This window comes from Takifugu rubripes, chromosome 9 (genome assembly GCF_901000725.2).
Source record: "Takifugu rubripes chromosome 9, fTakRub1.2, whole genome shotgun sequence".
Taxonomy (NCBI): domain Eukaryota; kingdom Metazoa; phylum Chordata; class Actinopteri; order Tetraodontiformes; family Tetraodontidae; genus Takifugu; species Takifugu rubripes.
In genome coordinates this window covers 13390518-13407802 of record NC_042293.1, presented here as the reverse complement: position 1 = coordinate 13407802, position 17285 = coordinate 13390518, and the positions used below count along the sequence as shown (strand labels likewise).

At 45.2% G+C, this 17285-nt stretch overlaps 1 protein-coding gene across 2 annotated transcripts; it reads left to right on the top strand.

The window, feature by feature from the left end:
* The first annotated feature begins 1800 nt into the window (after positions 1-1800).
* LOC101079447 (homeobox protein aristaless-like 4) lies at positions 1801-16717 on the top strand. 2 transcript variants are annotated; one of them, XM_003967522.3, is made up of 5 exons: positions 1801-1829; positions 2160-2495; positions 8434-8747; positions 13794-13922; positions 14193-16717. In XM_003967522.3, the coding sequence occupies exons 2-5, from the start codon at positions 2162-2164 to the stop codon at positions 14511-14513; spliced, it is 1098 nt and encodes a 365-aa protein (XP_003967571.1). In that variant the 5' UTR covers positions 1801-1829; positions 2160-2161; the 3' UTR covers positions 14514-16717. The 2 variants fall into 2 exon arrangements, with proteins under 2 accessions (XP_003967571.1, XP_011605863.1); XM_011607561.2 differs by lacking the exon at positions 1801-1829 and having other exon boundaries at positions 1877-2234; positions 2307-2495.
* Positions 16718-17285: the final 568 nt, after the last annotated feature.

Genomic DNA, 17285 nt, shown 5'->3' with positions numbered 1-17285 from the left:
CCTGCTGTTGATGCACACAAGGCCTGTGCCAACATAAACCCCAGAGGCTACGAGCTGCTGCATCAGCGGAGAGCCTGTCTCCTCAGCAGCCAATACCTGCACATGAGTCCCGCTGCAAGTTAAACAGACCGGTCGCCATTTAGTGGAAACCTTTTAGAGAGAACGCAACGCACGAGTGATGCATATCTGTGACAGCTGAGCCTTGCCTGTAGCTGTGGGGTGGTTTATATTAAGTGGAGGCCTGCTTATACGCCGCCGCCAGAGAAGAAATCTGTCATTTTTGATTGTTTAACTGTGCCAAACTGTGGCAGGCTCTTTAAGGCGTCGTTATTACTGGTATCTGAGTTTTATGACATCGTATTTAAGTGTAAAGAATTAAGAAAGCAGGAGAGGAAAAGAAATGTGAACAGACCCACTAATTCCTTTTGTCATTATTTGACCTTTGAAACTAAACATTAATCCCTTGAAAGTGTGGCTGCATGAAAGAGGTAAATACTATCCCAATAAATGCAATTTTTGCAGCACATATGACACAGGCCTGATTTCGTTTCACTTTGGAAAATTAAAAACCAACAACTGAGTATTATTTCTTTAAAGCATATATATAAATATGAATTTACATAAATGGAAAGGTATATTTACTATTTCAACAAATAGACCAAAGAACATGATTTTTTGAGCCACTGTCATAGGAAACAGTGTTGCAGCAACTGAATACTAAAGATCCTAGTTCTATAAATGCTCAAATAAATAAATGCACCTATACATTTTAATTTTAAAAATGTAGATATTATTCTCCCAAATTAAAGCCATAATTGAGATGATAAATTACAAAACAAGACGCACTTGTGAGAGACAAAAGCAGAATATTCAATTTTATTTTAACAAAAGATTAAAAGAGAAAGACAAGGCGTTAAAAGGCCCCTAATTTCAAACTTTAAACAGGCTGAACCACAGTAAAACAGACGCTGATTATTAACAAGACCGCAAGCTTTAAATTATCATTACATGAAAGATTTTTTTCCCTCTCTACTTTCAGGAGAAAAACTCGACAATTGCGTCTGTTGCTTCAGGATATCGTTTTTCTTAATGATTTACAGTAAAAAACGATTTCTTAAATCACCAAACTTCATCATTCGAAAATTATAGTGAAGACCGTCAAAATTATTATTATTATTATTATTACAGGCCCGCACTCTCGCTAATAAAAAGATGATCAAATCAAATTAACTTCATATCGGGTTTGAGTCAAGATGTTTCCTTAAAATGCGCATTATGACGGGATTGAATCTGCTTTGCTTTGTTTTATAGGCAGGGGGATTAAAATGCTGGCGCGGCTTCACCACTGCGCACCAAACAGGCCTATTTGCCTTGTTTGACTGCTCTCGTTCATTCAGATGAAGCCTTAAAATCGTAGAGATGATCAGCTCACATTTACTGAACATTTATCCGTCCTGTTTCTCACACCAGAACCACACAAATCCTCTTGACCTTGATCCGGTTCTGTCCTGTAGCATAAGTGGGCACGGATGCTCTTAAATCCTGGGCCCGGCACCATTATATTTTTGAAGGTATGTGGAAGATTTTTTTTCCCCCTCTGCTGATCAAGGATGGCTCCGTGGAAAAGGACAAACTTTTTAGCACAAAAGCTTCAGTCAGAGGTTTGTTAGCGAGTGAAAGAGCCGAAGATCAGATGCGTTTCATCCTCTAATTAAATAAATGTCATGTGTTGTGTCTCCGCGTGTTTAGCAAAAAGTTTGACCTCCCATTTTTACTGGCTGCACAACGGCGCGGGCTGGATCTACACTTCACGTGTACGGATCTTGAAGGTCGGTGTGTGCGTGCGTAAGCGCGTGCGTGACAGATACACTATAGGCTACTGAGGCGGTATCTGCTTGAGCAAGGCATTTCTCTTTACCCCAACAAACCTTCAGGGGGCTTTTAGCATTTGTTCGGTCTGCAGGCTCTGGAAAGCATCTGATTCATTTTTTTAACCAGTCCCAGATGCGCCAGTGTGCGGGTGTGTATGCAAGAGTGCGTCAGTGCAAGTTTGTCAGCGCATGAGAAATTGTGAAGAGCGTTTGCTGCCTTTAGAGAGGGGTGGGAAACAAGCGCCGTGTGGATTTTTTTTTATTTTTTTTTAAAATATATCCTTTTAGGTATGAACGCAGCGTGCGTCTCATACTGCGACATGACATCGATGGATTCGTACTACAGCACATCTACTGCGCAAGGTAGGGATCACCAGTTCAGGACTTTCCCGACCGCTGAAACCAAATACAGCCCCACGTTTATCCCGGGTAAAGGGCAGCCGCCTTACGCAGAGAAGTCCAGGAGCCCGTTCCAGCAGGAGTGCCAATCATTGGATGGCGCTGAAGACAGCACCTTCAACAAATACCAGCTCTTCATGCAGAGACCGACCTGCAAGACTCCACCCGAGGGGAGCAAGCTGCACTCGGACAGCGGGCTCAACGGGACACTCGTCTCTTGCTATGGTGAGTGCAGAAAAGATGAAACTTAAAAGTTTGGAAGCGGCGACGGGAAAGCGCACAGATGGCTAAATGCAGCATCTGCAACTCGGCGAGGAAAGAAGGGAGAGAGGATCAAATCTTCTTGATTTATGACCAAATGAATCCCTATTTTAGCCAGAAGTTTCCTTAAAATGCTGAAGTTTATGATAAAGTTGAGAGCGCACGAGAACAAAATGGCACCATAGAAAATTGTCCCGATCGGGACCCAAGTAAAAATCAACCCTAATTCACCCTTTATGCTTTATTTCTCCATAAACCCTGATTATAATCTATCATTCTAATAGGAGTGTGTGAAGATGTGATTATCAGACAAATCTTTGCATCTGTTTGGCTGAATCTGAAAGTAACAGGTTTTCGAGCCTCTCGGTGAAGCCGCAGAAACACTCTCAATCCTCTCTGTACGTTCGTCCGTCCGCTCTAATTATTTTCACAACTGACAAACATACACGTGCCGTGAATTATCTCAATATTCAAGTCTGAAGTACAGTAAATCACCAGGACGCGCGCAAACACGCACGGAAATCTCTCCAATAATCTGTATGTGTGCAAGGACATAAATGGAACTACATTAAAAACTCGTGTCATTGGCATCATCCATCGTGTTTGATTCGTAGATTTATTTATTAGTCATAGACCTTCCACCAGTTCCTAAATAGACCATTTTGGAGTTTAGAAAACGAAGCAAACATCAAAATCAGTCGCTGATTTAAATATTTAGGGATTTAGACGCGTCTAAATAGCAATTATTTGAAACCTTACCGACTTTTCAAGTCATTTCCATCGTGCACGCAAAATTCTTAATCTAAGTATGCTTTTTGAGGCATCGTGGAGACGGAATTTATTTTTTTAGATTTAAAATACGATTTAAAAAAGAAACAAAACCCTCTCAAGGACCCGAACGATCGATTTCTACAAGTTTAAGGAGAACAAATATTCAGCAGGAGGCCTTATATTACCTATATAAGGCTCTTATCTCTTACATCTGCCTGTTTTAATAACTGTAAGTATATTTCAGAAATCGTGGCACTTCGTTTTGAATCAGCATCACATTTCAAATCTAAATATTATATAAATCAGCGCGTGTTTATTCGTATAATTGCAGATTGGTTTGGAACCAACGCGACGAAAATTCATCTCACAATTTGGCGCGTCAGATTTTGCCAGCGTATAAAGTGTGAAGTTGTCCAATTAATTTACATCAGAAACAACTGGAGCCACTCTTCATCGCTGTATCACGATAGCGAGAGCGAGGCCTCCAAACGAGATTAAAGCGTGAAGCGATCTGGTTTGGCAAGTTCGCTGACAGAACCATTAAAACACCATCTTTAAATGTATCACGCCTCCCCTGGGGAGAGCTCTGCAATGTTATTATTGAAAATGTTGCAGCCAGATGAAGGCATCGTGGCTTGGGGGAGGATATTTTGGGGTCTTGCCAAAGCCCCAGGCGTCAACAGGCTCGCGCTTTTATGTGTGGTCCTCAAGGAGTGATATATTGCGCAATGCTTTATCTATATCGTGATGACAAAATCATCATCCTCCAAGGAGATTTTTCTCTGTGGTAATATCAAATTTGAAATGTAATCGCGTTCCCATGGCGACCCATTGGTGATAATGTGGAGTTTGGGGGTGGGGGGGACTGTGACTCCCACAAATCTGCAAATGTGATCATTGTGTTTAATGCAGGAGTGCAAAATGGGGGAAATATACTGTCGGCGTGCATCATTTTTAATGCTTGTAACTGAAGACGGGTTGAGAATCTGTCTTTAAACCTCAAATGAAAATGTTCCAGCCTATTTTGCAGATTCTGTGTAACATGGGGATCAATAATTCCCCAACTTGGAGAATAACTTGGAATATCGTGAGTGATCTCTGCTCGCAGTGACTCAGGTCGGAGAGGTCGTTTCCTTAAATGCACCTCAGCCAGTGAGACTGTCCCACGGTGAGGACGGGGAAGGAGCCGTCTACCTGCACACACAGTGATGAATGAAATAAAAACCCCGGAGCTGAACGAGCGCTGAGGAATGCAGGTCAGCCTTGCAGGAGAGGTCTGCATTAATCTAAGACAGATGTGCATTACAGGCTCCTATAGTTATTATTCATGCTCCCCAAACATCAGTTCACCAAAGCTACGGAGTCCCTGAGATGACAAAGTGGAGCTGGTTTACATAACCCTGTCTCAACAATACCTTGAGCAAATAAGCACCGAGTCAGAAACGAACATAATGGGTCATGATTTGATCTACTTGGGAGAAATAAAAGGATTTCTGGGAAAGTTGCGCACATGTGCGTGTTTACATGAACTTATATTTCCCTGGCGCTCGCCTGCCGGCGTTTCATAACTTTCCGTTTTTATTTGTGGAAGTGGCGGCGGAGTTTTGCAAACACAACCCCATGACAAAAAGATGATCACATTATGTATCTGAAAGGAGCCAAAGTTGGATTTGAAAGTCAGAGTCACTGCATTTATCCGCTTGTGGTTGAAAGGCAGTTCAATATTGCATTCTGGTGGCTATGAGAAGATTGCCACTCGCCCAACGGTTTCACAAAATAGCACGCAGCTTTCTCAGACTCGGGGCCTTCACACAAACCCCCTCCTCCCTTTAAAGTATCAAAGCATCCTGTGATATGTAAAAAGTTTTTCCTTTGGGCGTACGAAAACCAAAATAGGACCCCCAAAACTCCTGGCAGTGATTTAAAAGCATCCTGTCAAAATAGAGCATGTTAAATACACTTTTAAGCACTTGGGAAAAGTGAAGTCACAAGTTAGGCATGTGCTGATGACTAACACATTGTGTTCGGAGCTAAGCAACTGTCAGGACGGCACGTTTGAATACACTGGCGATTGTCTCTGAGAACCTGAGTATATTAGAATGCATAATGAGTGGGCCTGAAACGATGACATCATGACCTTTAGAAGGATGGAGGTTTCTCTCTCAGTTCAAACTGTGGAACACTTCAAACGCACACAAGAACTCGATCCGGTCGGTGCCGAGAAACTGCTCCGTTTGCTGGATTTGGGGCAGTAAAAATGCCCCCAAATCCTCTCACTGGAGTCGCTGGACTATAACCTTCATTTATAAATGTGAGAAGGAAAAACTGTAAAATCTCTTGTCAGCACAAATGTGAGGCTAAAAGATGATCCGTTGCTCCTCGCCCTGAGCCTGAAACGCTGCTTCAAAGTGAGTAATTAGAAAACAATCTTCACCCCGACCTGGAAGTTATTACTACTACTACTATTACTGTCTCAACATTAGGTTGATATTCTAATAATTAAGTGTCAGGAACTCTCCTTTTAATCCCCAGAACTTCCAAACTATTTGTGGGCCTGGTTTATGTGAGAGAGTGAGCCAGAGATAGCCAGAGGTATGATGACAGTGGTGAGGTTATGACCGTATCAATTCATCAGGAGTGAGGCTGAACAGAGTTCTGGTTCCCCAGTGAATCTGCATTCCTGCATGAGCTGCTGGCATAGATCTCTCCTCGAGAACATCTGGGAGCCTCCCTTCCACTGAGGAACCAACAGTCAACATAAGTCTTAGGAACCATGCTAGGGGAAATTAATCTAGCCCAAAGCACGTCTGAGGACCGGCAATAAATGCGGAATTAATCGCCACAAAAGCTAATGTTTTATTTGACTTTATTTGATCCTTATAAGGTATCATAAATGTTGCGCTAATGTGGCAGAATGCCGTCAACTCTGTGTGTTTGAGAGAACATTAGAGAGCACTCTGTTTAAAAGCATTCCCTTCCCTATTTAGTGTTTGGTCATTAACCCTTCCCCAGGTTACTAATTTATAGTGTTTCTTTTATATGGCTTCACTTGACCCTCCCCATCCCATTCCATAAAAATGGAGAGGGTGCCCTGTTGCTTTACAACCAGTTCAATTACACTTTGATGTTTTCTCTCTGTTTTCTGCAGTGATTAAATTGCTGACCCCAGTAAACATCTGACCTCACCTAACTGGAGAGGTCTGCAGCTCGTCACACAGCAACTCCGGCAAATTGTGGGATCAGCTGGTGATATTTGCTGCATCTCTGCATCTGTTGGTGAAATCCCAAAATGGGAACAACAGTCAAAAACACATTCTTGTAATTGCCAAGAAGAAGAAGAAGGAAAAAAAAAATCACTGGAGCCAGCACACTGGAATCTTGGCTCCCCTGAAAAAAGTGTAGTGTCTGATAAATGTGTTCTCCAGAACAGTGTGCAGAAGAGACAGCTCAACATGGAGAAACACTAAAGATGTTTGTGGCGAAGGACTTTGTGTGGTTAGCGTGACAGAGAAGAGAAACTGGGGAGGAAACAGAGTAGGAGGGCAATTAAACATACCTCCCTCGCCCCCTTCCAGAAATCAAACCTCTTCTTTGTAGGTAGGTCTAATTAGACCAGATTCCAGTTTAAACATTGCTGATATGGCCTGTATAAGGCTCACAAGGTTTCCACCCACCATCGTGCCCAGCTGTAATCTCTGCTTACAGGATATCTGCCTTGCTCAGGGACGTAATTGCGCTTTCTTCCATATGCCAAACAGGAACCTGGATTTGACCTCCCTCACTTCTTCTTTTAGCAGTGGAGGCCAGCACAGGGGCTGGAGCAGTCAGAACATCTGCCTGCGTGAAGACTGTAAGGGGGTCTGACAGGTGGGCTACAGTGATATGAGGTCACGAACTCCAGCTGGGGAATCTGTGCCGTTCCCTCCCTCGTGGCTTCAGTTGGTGAACGTGGGGAGCAGGGGAGGGTTGACAATTGACATCTCATTGTGGGATTCACGCACTAAAGGTCAAAGGCGCACTAATCCACAATAACAAACAGGCATGTTGCACGCAGCCACTGGCGGCCTCATCACTCCGCAACCATTCTGGCACCTCGCTGACGGCTGCCTGCAGAGAGCTGACGGAGCCACAAGATGTCAGCTTACTTTGCTGGGACATTACCGAAGGAAAGTCCAGTGCATAAGCGCGCGCACAGGACGCACGTGGATCGGCCCAAACTATTTCTAGCTCTGGTTGCAAACTAACAAACACTGGAAAAATGCTGGTGTTGCAAAAGACAAGTGTGTTTACTTGGAAGAGACGGTTCTGAGCATGTTTCAGACTAATGGAGTTAGGACGGGGCGCTCCGTTGGCCCATTCACAGCGAAGGCCAAAACAGAGACTGACAGAGTGCACTGTTCTCACTGGCACACAAGCAGAGCCCCTCAGCTTATTTATTCACACAGATGTTTGTTTATTGAGGGAGAAAGGGCAGCCTTCTTCATCTCCTGAAAGGAAACAAAAAAGCCAACAAGCTCCGACAGGAACAGACTGAGGTCTGTCAGACAAAATGGACACGCTCGAAAATTAAAGGCGACAAACAAAAACGTTGTTTACATCTCAGGAGCAAGAGTAAGTGCGGTCGCACAAGGTCCACCATACATGCTTGAAGATGGAGGCGGGGGGGGTGGAGACGAGGGGGAGGTTTCACCTCGCGCACGTCAAAATCTGCATTTGGAGACCTGATGCATGCAGACAAGGCCTAGGAAATTCAAAATAAAACAGCAGAGGTGATGTAAGCTTAAAGTAGTTGTGTTTGGTGAGAGTGATGATGAACAGACGTGCTTGCTGGGAGAAGACTGGGAACTGTGGTTTCAGCCACAAAAAGAGCAGGTCTGTTGTGTTTCAGCGATAGAATATGGACTCTAATTAATGGCAACAGCGTGATCGGCAGCGTTTGCACTTTTCCACAGCTCTACAATGGTCAGAAGCTGGTTTCCACTTGAGATATGTTAACATGCAAAGCTCCAGATTCTTCAGGCACTTCAAGATCGAAAGCCACCGTGTCCGCACCACAGGGCAGCAGCACAACGGATGTTAAGAATAAACTTCATTCATTAGGGTTCACCTGATTTCTCTTTTCCTCCCGCAGGAAAGGACAACAGCAGCCTGACAGAATCCGAGCTGCCCTCGAGTGTGGACCCTTCTGGGATGGAAGGCAGCTACCTGAACCTAAAGGCGCCCGGTGAGAAGGTGCAGAGCGAGCGGCCGGGCTCCGAACTTTCCAGCCCCTTGGACAAAACGGAGGCCGAGAGCAATAAAGGAAAGAAAAGACGTAATCGTACCACGTTCACCAGTTACCAGCTGGAGGAGCTGGAGAAGGTCTTCCAGAAGACGCACTACCCAGATGTTTATGCCCGCGAGCAGCTGGCGCTGAGGACCGATCTGACGGAGGCTCGTGTTCAGGTGAGCACAGAACAACATACAGGGAAAAATCTAAAGATTTGAGGATGTGGAAGCTACATTCTTCACTGAAATGGCAGTCTTCATATATCACACTTGGGCAAATGTATATACACTACAAGAGCCTGTATTGAGCTTCTGCCACCTGCCCACTAGGGGGCAGCTCTCAGCTGCCGAAGATCCTCAATTCATATAAAATCTCCACCCAAATTTAAATATGCATTGGTCCATAGATGTAATCAGATTAAACTGTCGATTAAGATGTTGGGGTCTTTGAAGCAAGATCAGGTTGGTTTTCTGACCTCAGGAGTACGTGAGTTGGTTCAGCGGGTATTTTGGATCGACGTGTGTTCAGCTTCCAGCTGTGTTTGCATCACTCAAGTCAGGCATTTAAAAGGCAGGCATGGAATCCTTCTAAACACTAGCAAATGTTTTATTTTGAAGCGCAGCTTCTTCACAGCACAACTCAGATGGAAAGAAGCATCAACATCACTCTTTCCTGATTTGGGTGACAAAAAAAAAAAGGCGTGCATTGTTTTATCGCACTTGGTGAAATGATGGATCCAGCTCTTTTTCTAAGAGCATTTTCCCCAGAGGTGTGTTGTATTCCTGCACTCGTGCATGCTTGCATGCGAGAAACCCCTGTGAGAACTGACAGAGAGTGCTGGGAGAGCTGGGACTGGCACGGTAACAAAGACTGTTGAGCAGAGCAGACAGTGAGGCCTATTGTTTCTCATCTTGTGTTCTGGTTGCCAGTTGTGCTCCAGAGTGGGCTGGGTGGGACTGAGGGAATACTCGCTTTTGGCTCTTACATGCAGCAGACTCTGCTGGGAGGTCATAGGTCAAGGGTTTCTCCTGAAAGTTACGCTGCGTTCAAGCTGCTTCGACACAAAAACCTTCAGGCGGGGAGAGAGGAAAAAACACTCATGGGAAAAAAGGAAAAGTTAAGTTGGTAGGAATATAAAAACAAAAAACACTTTGAAATGCCAGTTTCAATTTTCACAAGCAGTCCGAGACACAGTCAGGGACAGAGAACCGGGCCTGGTCCTTCTGGAGGTACAGTAAACTACTTCATGTTGCATTCTCACAGAGCCATCTATTCCCCAGATGAATATAATTAAGGTCCTCATCCGACAGGCGCACAGCAGGCTCCATTGAGTCACTGTGGGGTTTAAACCATACTTCAAAATCAGACCTTAAATATACACACAATCAAGGCTAAACCCCACAATTTAAGGTTGGGGTCCATCAAGACAAAGTCCAGGAATATGCAATTGTTGAATACCAAGGGGCACTGGAAGCTTTGGCAAGTGATCAGCTAATCCTCTTCATCTTCAGACACAACAGCCGTTGAAATCAGAGTACCGCCGTTTTCTTTTTTCCCTCGTTGTCGTCGTTTTTAACCCCAAGCCGTCAACCGCGCAGTTTCCGCTCTCATTTTGATGACAAATTTCTTAATAAAGTCGGGCACCAGGATTCCAGAATCACATCTGCGACTTATGCTACCAAACCTTTGTGTTGCGCAATTAGCTTTCACTTGAACTTCACCACACTGCCTACACACACTTAATGGAGGAGGCGGCCGGGCTGCATAGGCAGTCACTCACTCACAATCACCGCGGTCCTGGGTGACAGAGATGAGGTGAGACGGCTGGACTTCAAAAGCTGCTTCTGGAGCGCTGCACTCTGCCCTCCTTCTCCCTCTCGACTCCTCTCTATTCCTGCTGGCTCTGGCACATAAATAAAGGTCTTTAATGGTTCTGTAAGCTGCCTTTTGCTGTCAGCGTCTTTAGCAATTACTGTATCGCCGCCAAGCTCCTACAGCACCGAGGCACCTTCCTCGCAGATGTCTGCTTGATAAAATAAGAACAGTAGGTGTTTTCAGTTTGTAAACTTAAGCCTTTGGGGCTTCATTGTTCGTCATTAAACGATAAAGCTTAAGAATCAGACCTTTCTGTGAACAAATGTTGAATCTGGAGAACGGAGCAGAAGACACGGAAGAGCAAAGGACACATGTGACCTCACAATGTTCCCTCAATGATCTCCCCGCCAAACTATTTGGCTTGAGCCTCATTTCTCCGCGCTGTTCAAAGAGAGCCACGCAGAACAAACCCTCTGTGAAACACGACACACTCGGTGCCAAACCGAGACGAGGGACATGTATGTGCTCAGACGCCGCTCGTTGATGAAAGGTTCCAGAAAGTGCGCGAGCACGTCCCGCTTAAAAGAACACACGGCTGCGGCCCACTTTGATTTTGTGTATATCATTCTATGTCAGTGGATGTTTTCCGCTGTGCATGCCCCCAATGTGTGTGTGTGTGTGTGTGTGTGTGTCTGTCTATGCGGACTCTTGGTCCGCTGTTCTCGTCTGCACGCCTCTGGAAGGTCAGAGAGGTTAGCTGCGGAAAGCCGAGGGCTTAGGCGTCAGGAAATTAAACATGAAATGAAAACAAGCTCCAGTTTGAACATTCTCCCATCTCACTTTCCAATATCCCTACTTCCCCTCGCTGACTTTAAAAGGGAGGTGGGAGGAGAGGGACGCGGGGAGGAGCTGGCCGCGGCGGCTGGGGAGAGATTTTGACAAAGGGGTAATGAAAAGAAGAGTTTAATTTCTTGATTCTTGGCAATTAATCCCGCCTCATCGCTGGCCTCGCCTGACTTCTATGAGTTTGGCATTTAAGCGCCACATATTTGGTTCTTCAACACCAATAAGTTGTCCTATCGAATAGCCGTGTTAGCGTTTTGGACAAGAACACGTGTAAATGAACCTCACCCGGCGTCTAACTGAGCTTTGTGATGGCGAAGAGCACCAGCGGGTCCCCAGGATCTGGCGCCGTTGCTACGGTTACTGTCGTCTACGTATATGGTCCACGACTACTCAGCTCAGTTGCCTGCAGCTGTGGAGTGCACGTCCCAAATCTCTGAATTTGCTCCAGTTTGCACTTACACAACAACGAATGCGGTGACGCTTGAGACATTTCACACCGGAGCCCGTTTTCGTATCACTTTCAGGCGTTTCTGTGTAAACGGACAGTCAAAACAGAACTCAAGTTCTGCGTTTCCACCCCAAAAACGTTACGTTATCGGGGCCAAAGTTTGGGTCCAATCAAGACCTTTTTGTGCAACGGCCTGTGTTTGGGGTTCTGTAACGTTTTGAGCTCATACAACCAAAGAGGAGCCAAAGAAAATATATGACAATTTCTCAATGTTATTGAATTTACGCATTTAATTATAACGGATCCCGGACCCTCACGGAGCACAAATACGTTCTGAGCCACACTGCAGATATATAACATATAACCGAACTCACGTTCCAGGTGGAGACCAGTGTGATAACTGCATCTAACATATAAACGTTAGTGGACTCGTTCTCTGCGGTCACTGCAGACAATCTGGCAATGCTGCATTTGAACCTCACAACAGACACTTTCTATAGTTTTAGAATAGCTGCTCCTCGTGTAACAATGTGGCGCTGTGCATGTGAAAAATTCACATGCATGTCAATAAACGCGACTGAGAGAAAAAGTGAGAGATGAAGAAACATTAAGGGGGATTTCAGGAGGTTGACAGAGGGGAAATTGCTTGTCAGGGACTTTGGAAACCACAAGTTGATTGGGCCGGGAATCAAGTCCCAATCCAAGTTCAAACCACTTTGCTGAAGCACGATCTCTCTCTCTCTCTCTGTCTATGTCTCTCTCTCGCTGCCTCTCTTCTCTTTGAAAACGTTTCTGTTTCCCTCTTGGGAGGACAAAATTCAGACAACCAACAAATAGATACAGATAAACAAGTGAGGACTTGTTGTCCCCCTTTGGTTCTTGGCTTTGAGGATGGGAGAATTGGGTCCCATTTAAAAATACTACCACTGATTTTTGTGACTTAACAGCAAAAAAATAGATGATTAGAATCAGACTGGGACCAAACCGAAAGGCAGCAAGGATTATTTTTTTTAATTTTTTTTAAAAAACCACGACTGAGTTTGTGCAAACCACCGTGACCATCTCAGAAAGTGAGGATCAGTAGGCCAGGAAAGGAGGAGTCGATCCTGAGAGGTCCGAAAAACATCAATGGTGCAACTAAGTTTCTCACAACTAAGTTAATGGGGCAGATTTACATCCTTGCCAGTGTACACAGTTTTTTTTTATCATTTACTCTGACTCTGGATCAGTTGATTATCGTGCAGTGTGCTCGGCTGCTCCATAAAAACCCCACATAAACTTCTAAATTGGGGAAAAAAAGCGGAAGAAATCCCAAGAAAAGCAAAACAAAGAATAAACACACTTATCATATTACCACATTAGGGAGCCTTAAGGCCAAGGCTGGCTGCATTTATCTTAGTATTGCTGAATTTTTAACTCTTTCACTCAGTCTTTCACCCTTCACTTTGCTTTAATCCAACACCTTCCATGAAGAGGTGAACTATGAAGCCTGGACTCGGTCTGTCAGCAGGTACCATAAAAGAAAAATCAGCCTTTTGGCCAAGCCCCTGTAACTATCTGTCTCATGAGATAAAATTACCCTGAAGAACCTATTTCATGCATCAAATACCTACATAATGGACGAAGAAAAGCATGTCGTCGGGCAGAACTTGAACTTTTGTCACGGAGTGCGCAGAAGGATTCCCCACTGTATCCCACAGTGCTGACATGTGGGGGAGAGCACACCTTTCTGCCAGTGATTTATGAATGGCTACAGGTCCAGATGTGGATCTGTCGACGCTGGCAGCCTGAAGGGAGGCAGACGCTTGTGTATCAAAGGGAGGAGCTGAAAGGTGCAGCACCGGGGGAGACTCGACATTTTCACATCAATAGCTCTGAGCGGACGGCACTTTAAAGGCACGTCAAGTCTTAAAACCCGGGCCTGGACTTTCATGTGCAGCAGAATTTATACGCTTCACTGTCTTTGTTTTATGTGGTTCGGTTTCTGACGTGTAGTTGCTGCGAGGAGAGAACAGTTTTGTTCTTTGCACAAAAGAACTTGGGCTTGTTGCTGGTTTGTACTTTGAATGTCCCTGAAGCTTTTTTTTTTTTTTGGTGTTGTGATCGTTTTTAGGTGTGGTTTCAGAATCGTAGAGCCAAATGGAGAAAGAGGGAGCGTTTTGGCCAGATGCAGCAGGTTCGGACACACTTCTCTACTGCCTACGAGCTCCCTATACTGACCCGGCCTGAAAACTATGCACAGGTATATGTCCCAATCATATGTTGGCCTTCGTCTAATTCTCATTTACAAACACCGGTTTAGAGTTGCATTTGTACAAGTCCAGCTTTTACCCTTACATGTCTGTTTTTGGATTTAGCTTTTTAGCTGAGAATTGCTAAACATGCTAACACCTGGGGAAGTAAACAACATAAGGAAAGTAAAGGAACCTGCTAACACAAGGGTGTAATGGTGCGGGGTGTAACTTTAATTGAATGATGTTTTATGCAGTAAACACGTACTTTTCCACTTCAGATCCAGAACCCGACGTGGATCGGAAGCAGCAGCGGAGCGTCGCCAGTGCCTGGCTGTGTTGTGCCTTGTGACCCCGTCTCCTCTTGCATGCCGCCTCACCCTCACGGTCCCGCGGGTGTTGCCGATTTCCTGGGCGTGCCCAGTCCAGGCGGCAGCCACATGGGACAGACGCACATGGGCAGCCTTTTTGGGGGTCCCGGGATGGGAAGTGGGATCAATGGCTACGACCTCAACGTTGATCCGGACCGCAAATCCTCCAGCATAGCTGCGCTGCGAATGAAGGCCAAGGAACACAGCGCAGCCATCTCTTGGGCAACATGATGTCCCGGGCCAGGACCACCCTGCCCCCATATGACCCTTCTCTTAAACATCGGCGAGAGTTGTGGGGGAGGAGGGGGCGTTTCTGAGAGCACGATTGATAACGCAGGTCAAACGAACAGGGAGAGACCGCCAAGATAACGGAGGCCAATACAGCAGCCGACGCAGCCGAGATAACAACTGTGACTGTGACAATCAGCAGATGCTGAAAGTGAGAGAAATAGGAGAGGTGTGACATCATGTTTTCTGTTGCGATTCCTCCGTCTCTCAGGTCCGATATCGATGTTAAACTGGGTATCATCCGTGATGTGGCGATCTGTTAGTGACGAGTGTCAGTCAAATCTGCAAAACCTAACGACCTTCAAATGCTTTTGGTATTCCAGGCGCTCCGACTCTGCCGTACAGTGTTTCCATTTAGAAGATTCCGCTCTGTTCTTTGGTGACTGACACCCAGACTGCCCTTTGTGTTTTATTCCTTTACACTTGTCTCCTCTAGTATAGATAGTTGAAGTACCTAAAGGAGTATTTGTGCTCTGAATTACATTTAAAAAAAATAAGGCCACCCATGTGGGACAAGTGAGAAAATTCCCTTTCTAACCCCTTTTCTAAAAAGAAAACAATATTTGGCAGCGAGGGAAAACATTTCGTCCTTCCAAAGAAGAGATTTAAGGCAGTTAAGTAAGGAGCATGTGAGTGAGTGCAGGGATGGCGTCTGCCAGCGTAGTCTGGGAGGAGTGGAGGCTTTGGATTGGCAGCAGTTTCAAACCAATGTGTCATTTCCTCCCCTAGGACCGTCTCCACAGGTTCCCCCGCTAGGTTCAGGCCTCAGGTTACAGGAAACCGCTGGCAGAAGGGGCCAACGTTGCACAACAGCAGCCTTCAACCGGTCACGTCACCATCAATCAGTAAACAAACACAGATAGACACACTTAATTAGCATCAAAGTGGGCTGACCTGACCTGTGAGCGTGCACCTCGGCACGCATGTTTCTCAGCAGCGTGGAATCTTGGCCCCATGTGGCTGCGGGCCACATCGCCGCTCTTTCAGTAACATGATGCGGGGACATCAGGAATGCGGCGGCTGCGTGCTGTGATTGCAGGGGTGCCCGTGCGCGTTACCCCCGCCGGATCAGGCCCGTCAGCAGCTGCATCGCAGGCTGATATCAGGGACGGTGCTGGGCTGCAGACGAACCTCCTTCCTGCCAATAAAGCATCCATTTTGCTCTCCTTCTAGCTGGGTTTGTTGAGCCGATGAGGCGCTCCTACTTGAGATTAGGACTGCAACTAACACTTTACATTATTGATTAATGTACAGCTTATTCTGTTATTTAGTGGTCACAAAATCGGGATTGTTCATGATCCAACCACCCCGAAGCTTATGTGATGACTTTAAAAGCTATTTTCATTATCCATTTTCTATTTATGAATTTTTATATTGACAGTATTATGAATTTGGTTAACTGACACAGGCTCCACTTGAGATTTTCCCCAGTTCCGCCTCTATTTTGCAGCGAGAATTCACTTTTTGTAAACTTTGTTTGATCCCAATATTGTTCAGATCCCTTATGACTATAATACGTAACCCGCGCTTGGATTAATGTAAACCTGGTTAGCCGAAAGACGGACGTGTCAGATTGAAAGCAGGATCTGGTGCGTGTTTTTGTGCGTCGAGTGTGCGTTTGTCGTCCCTCAGCTTCAGCCCTCTGGAGCTCCACCCACGTTGATACTACTGAAACAAAGCAAATGACATCTTATCATGCCATATTGTGCGAATGTGGTCAATGTTATTGTCTGGGCTTGTCCGTTTGTTTTTGTCTTATGTGTAATTATGGACCTCCAGAGATGAACCCATTAAGTGTTGCAGTAATATTTCAAAGTGTATGTAAAATCAAAGTGGTGTGTCTTATTCTGATGAGCTACTCTGGATGTTTACAGAGGTTTTCTTTGTCATTTGTCTCATGGCTTTAAGCAGTTTTTGGTTGTTTTTTTTTTTTTTTGGATATTAATCGAGCATTTCTAGTTTTGTTTGTGAATTTAGAAAACGTGCCGTTGCAATATTTATTGCACTTACAGTGTTGGAGAGGTTTTTAAATTCCAACTTCTGCTGGGTTTCATGCCCCTGAAGTCCGTCCATATTGGGAACCACGGAAAACGATGAAGAGGTTAAGACAAATCTGAAGTGATTGGAAATAAAGGAATCTCCAGCAGTTGAGTGGGTGGCTCATTACCGCAGTAACACAACACGCTCTAATACAAGCTGTTCAAAAAGGAACATTGAAAGAGATTAAACGGAGAGAATATGATGGCATCGTTGCGTTTGATGAGATCACAACAAGGGCTTTCATTTCATTTATGTCTCATAAGTTAAAATATTAAGTTAATGACCACATTAGCGGCCGTTCATTAGTTCTGCTTTCAGCCTCTGTTTGAAGTGACGTATGAGAGCAGCATCAGTGTTCCTGATGCATCACTGAACAAAAGCGCTTCTCCCAAAATGGTCTTTGAAGAAAGAATGAAATCAGCCAAACTGTGGAACTACGGCGTTAGTCATAAAACGTTATGCCTGCGTGGTAATCGCAACGACCCCCCCCCCCCACTGATACAGTCACCATGCACATCTCCTTTTAAAGGTGAACGCTAGGGGATCCCGTTCTTTCCTGCAGCTTCCAGATGCAGCGTTCTGTCCAAACTATTAGTCCCAAAGTTAAGCCTAATTGTTCGAACGGGCCTTAAATGCCTCCAGGTGGCCGTCGGCCAGCGGCGCAGTTCCAGCCTC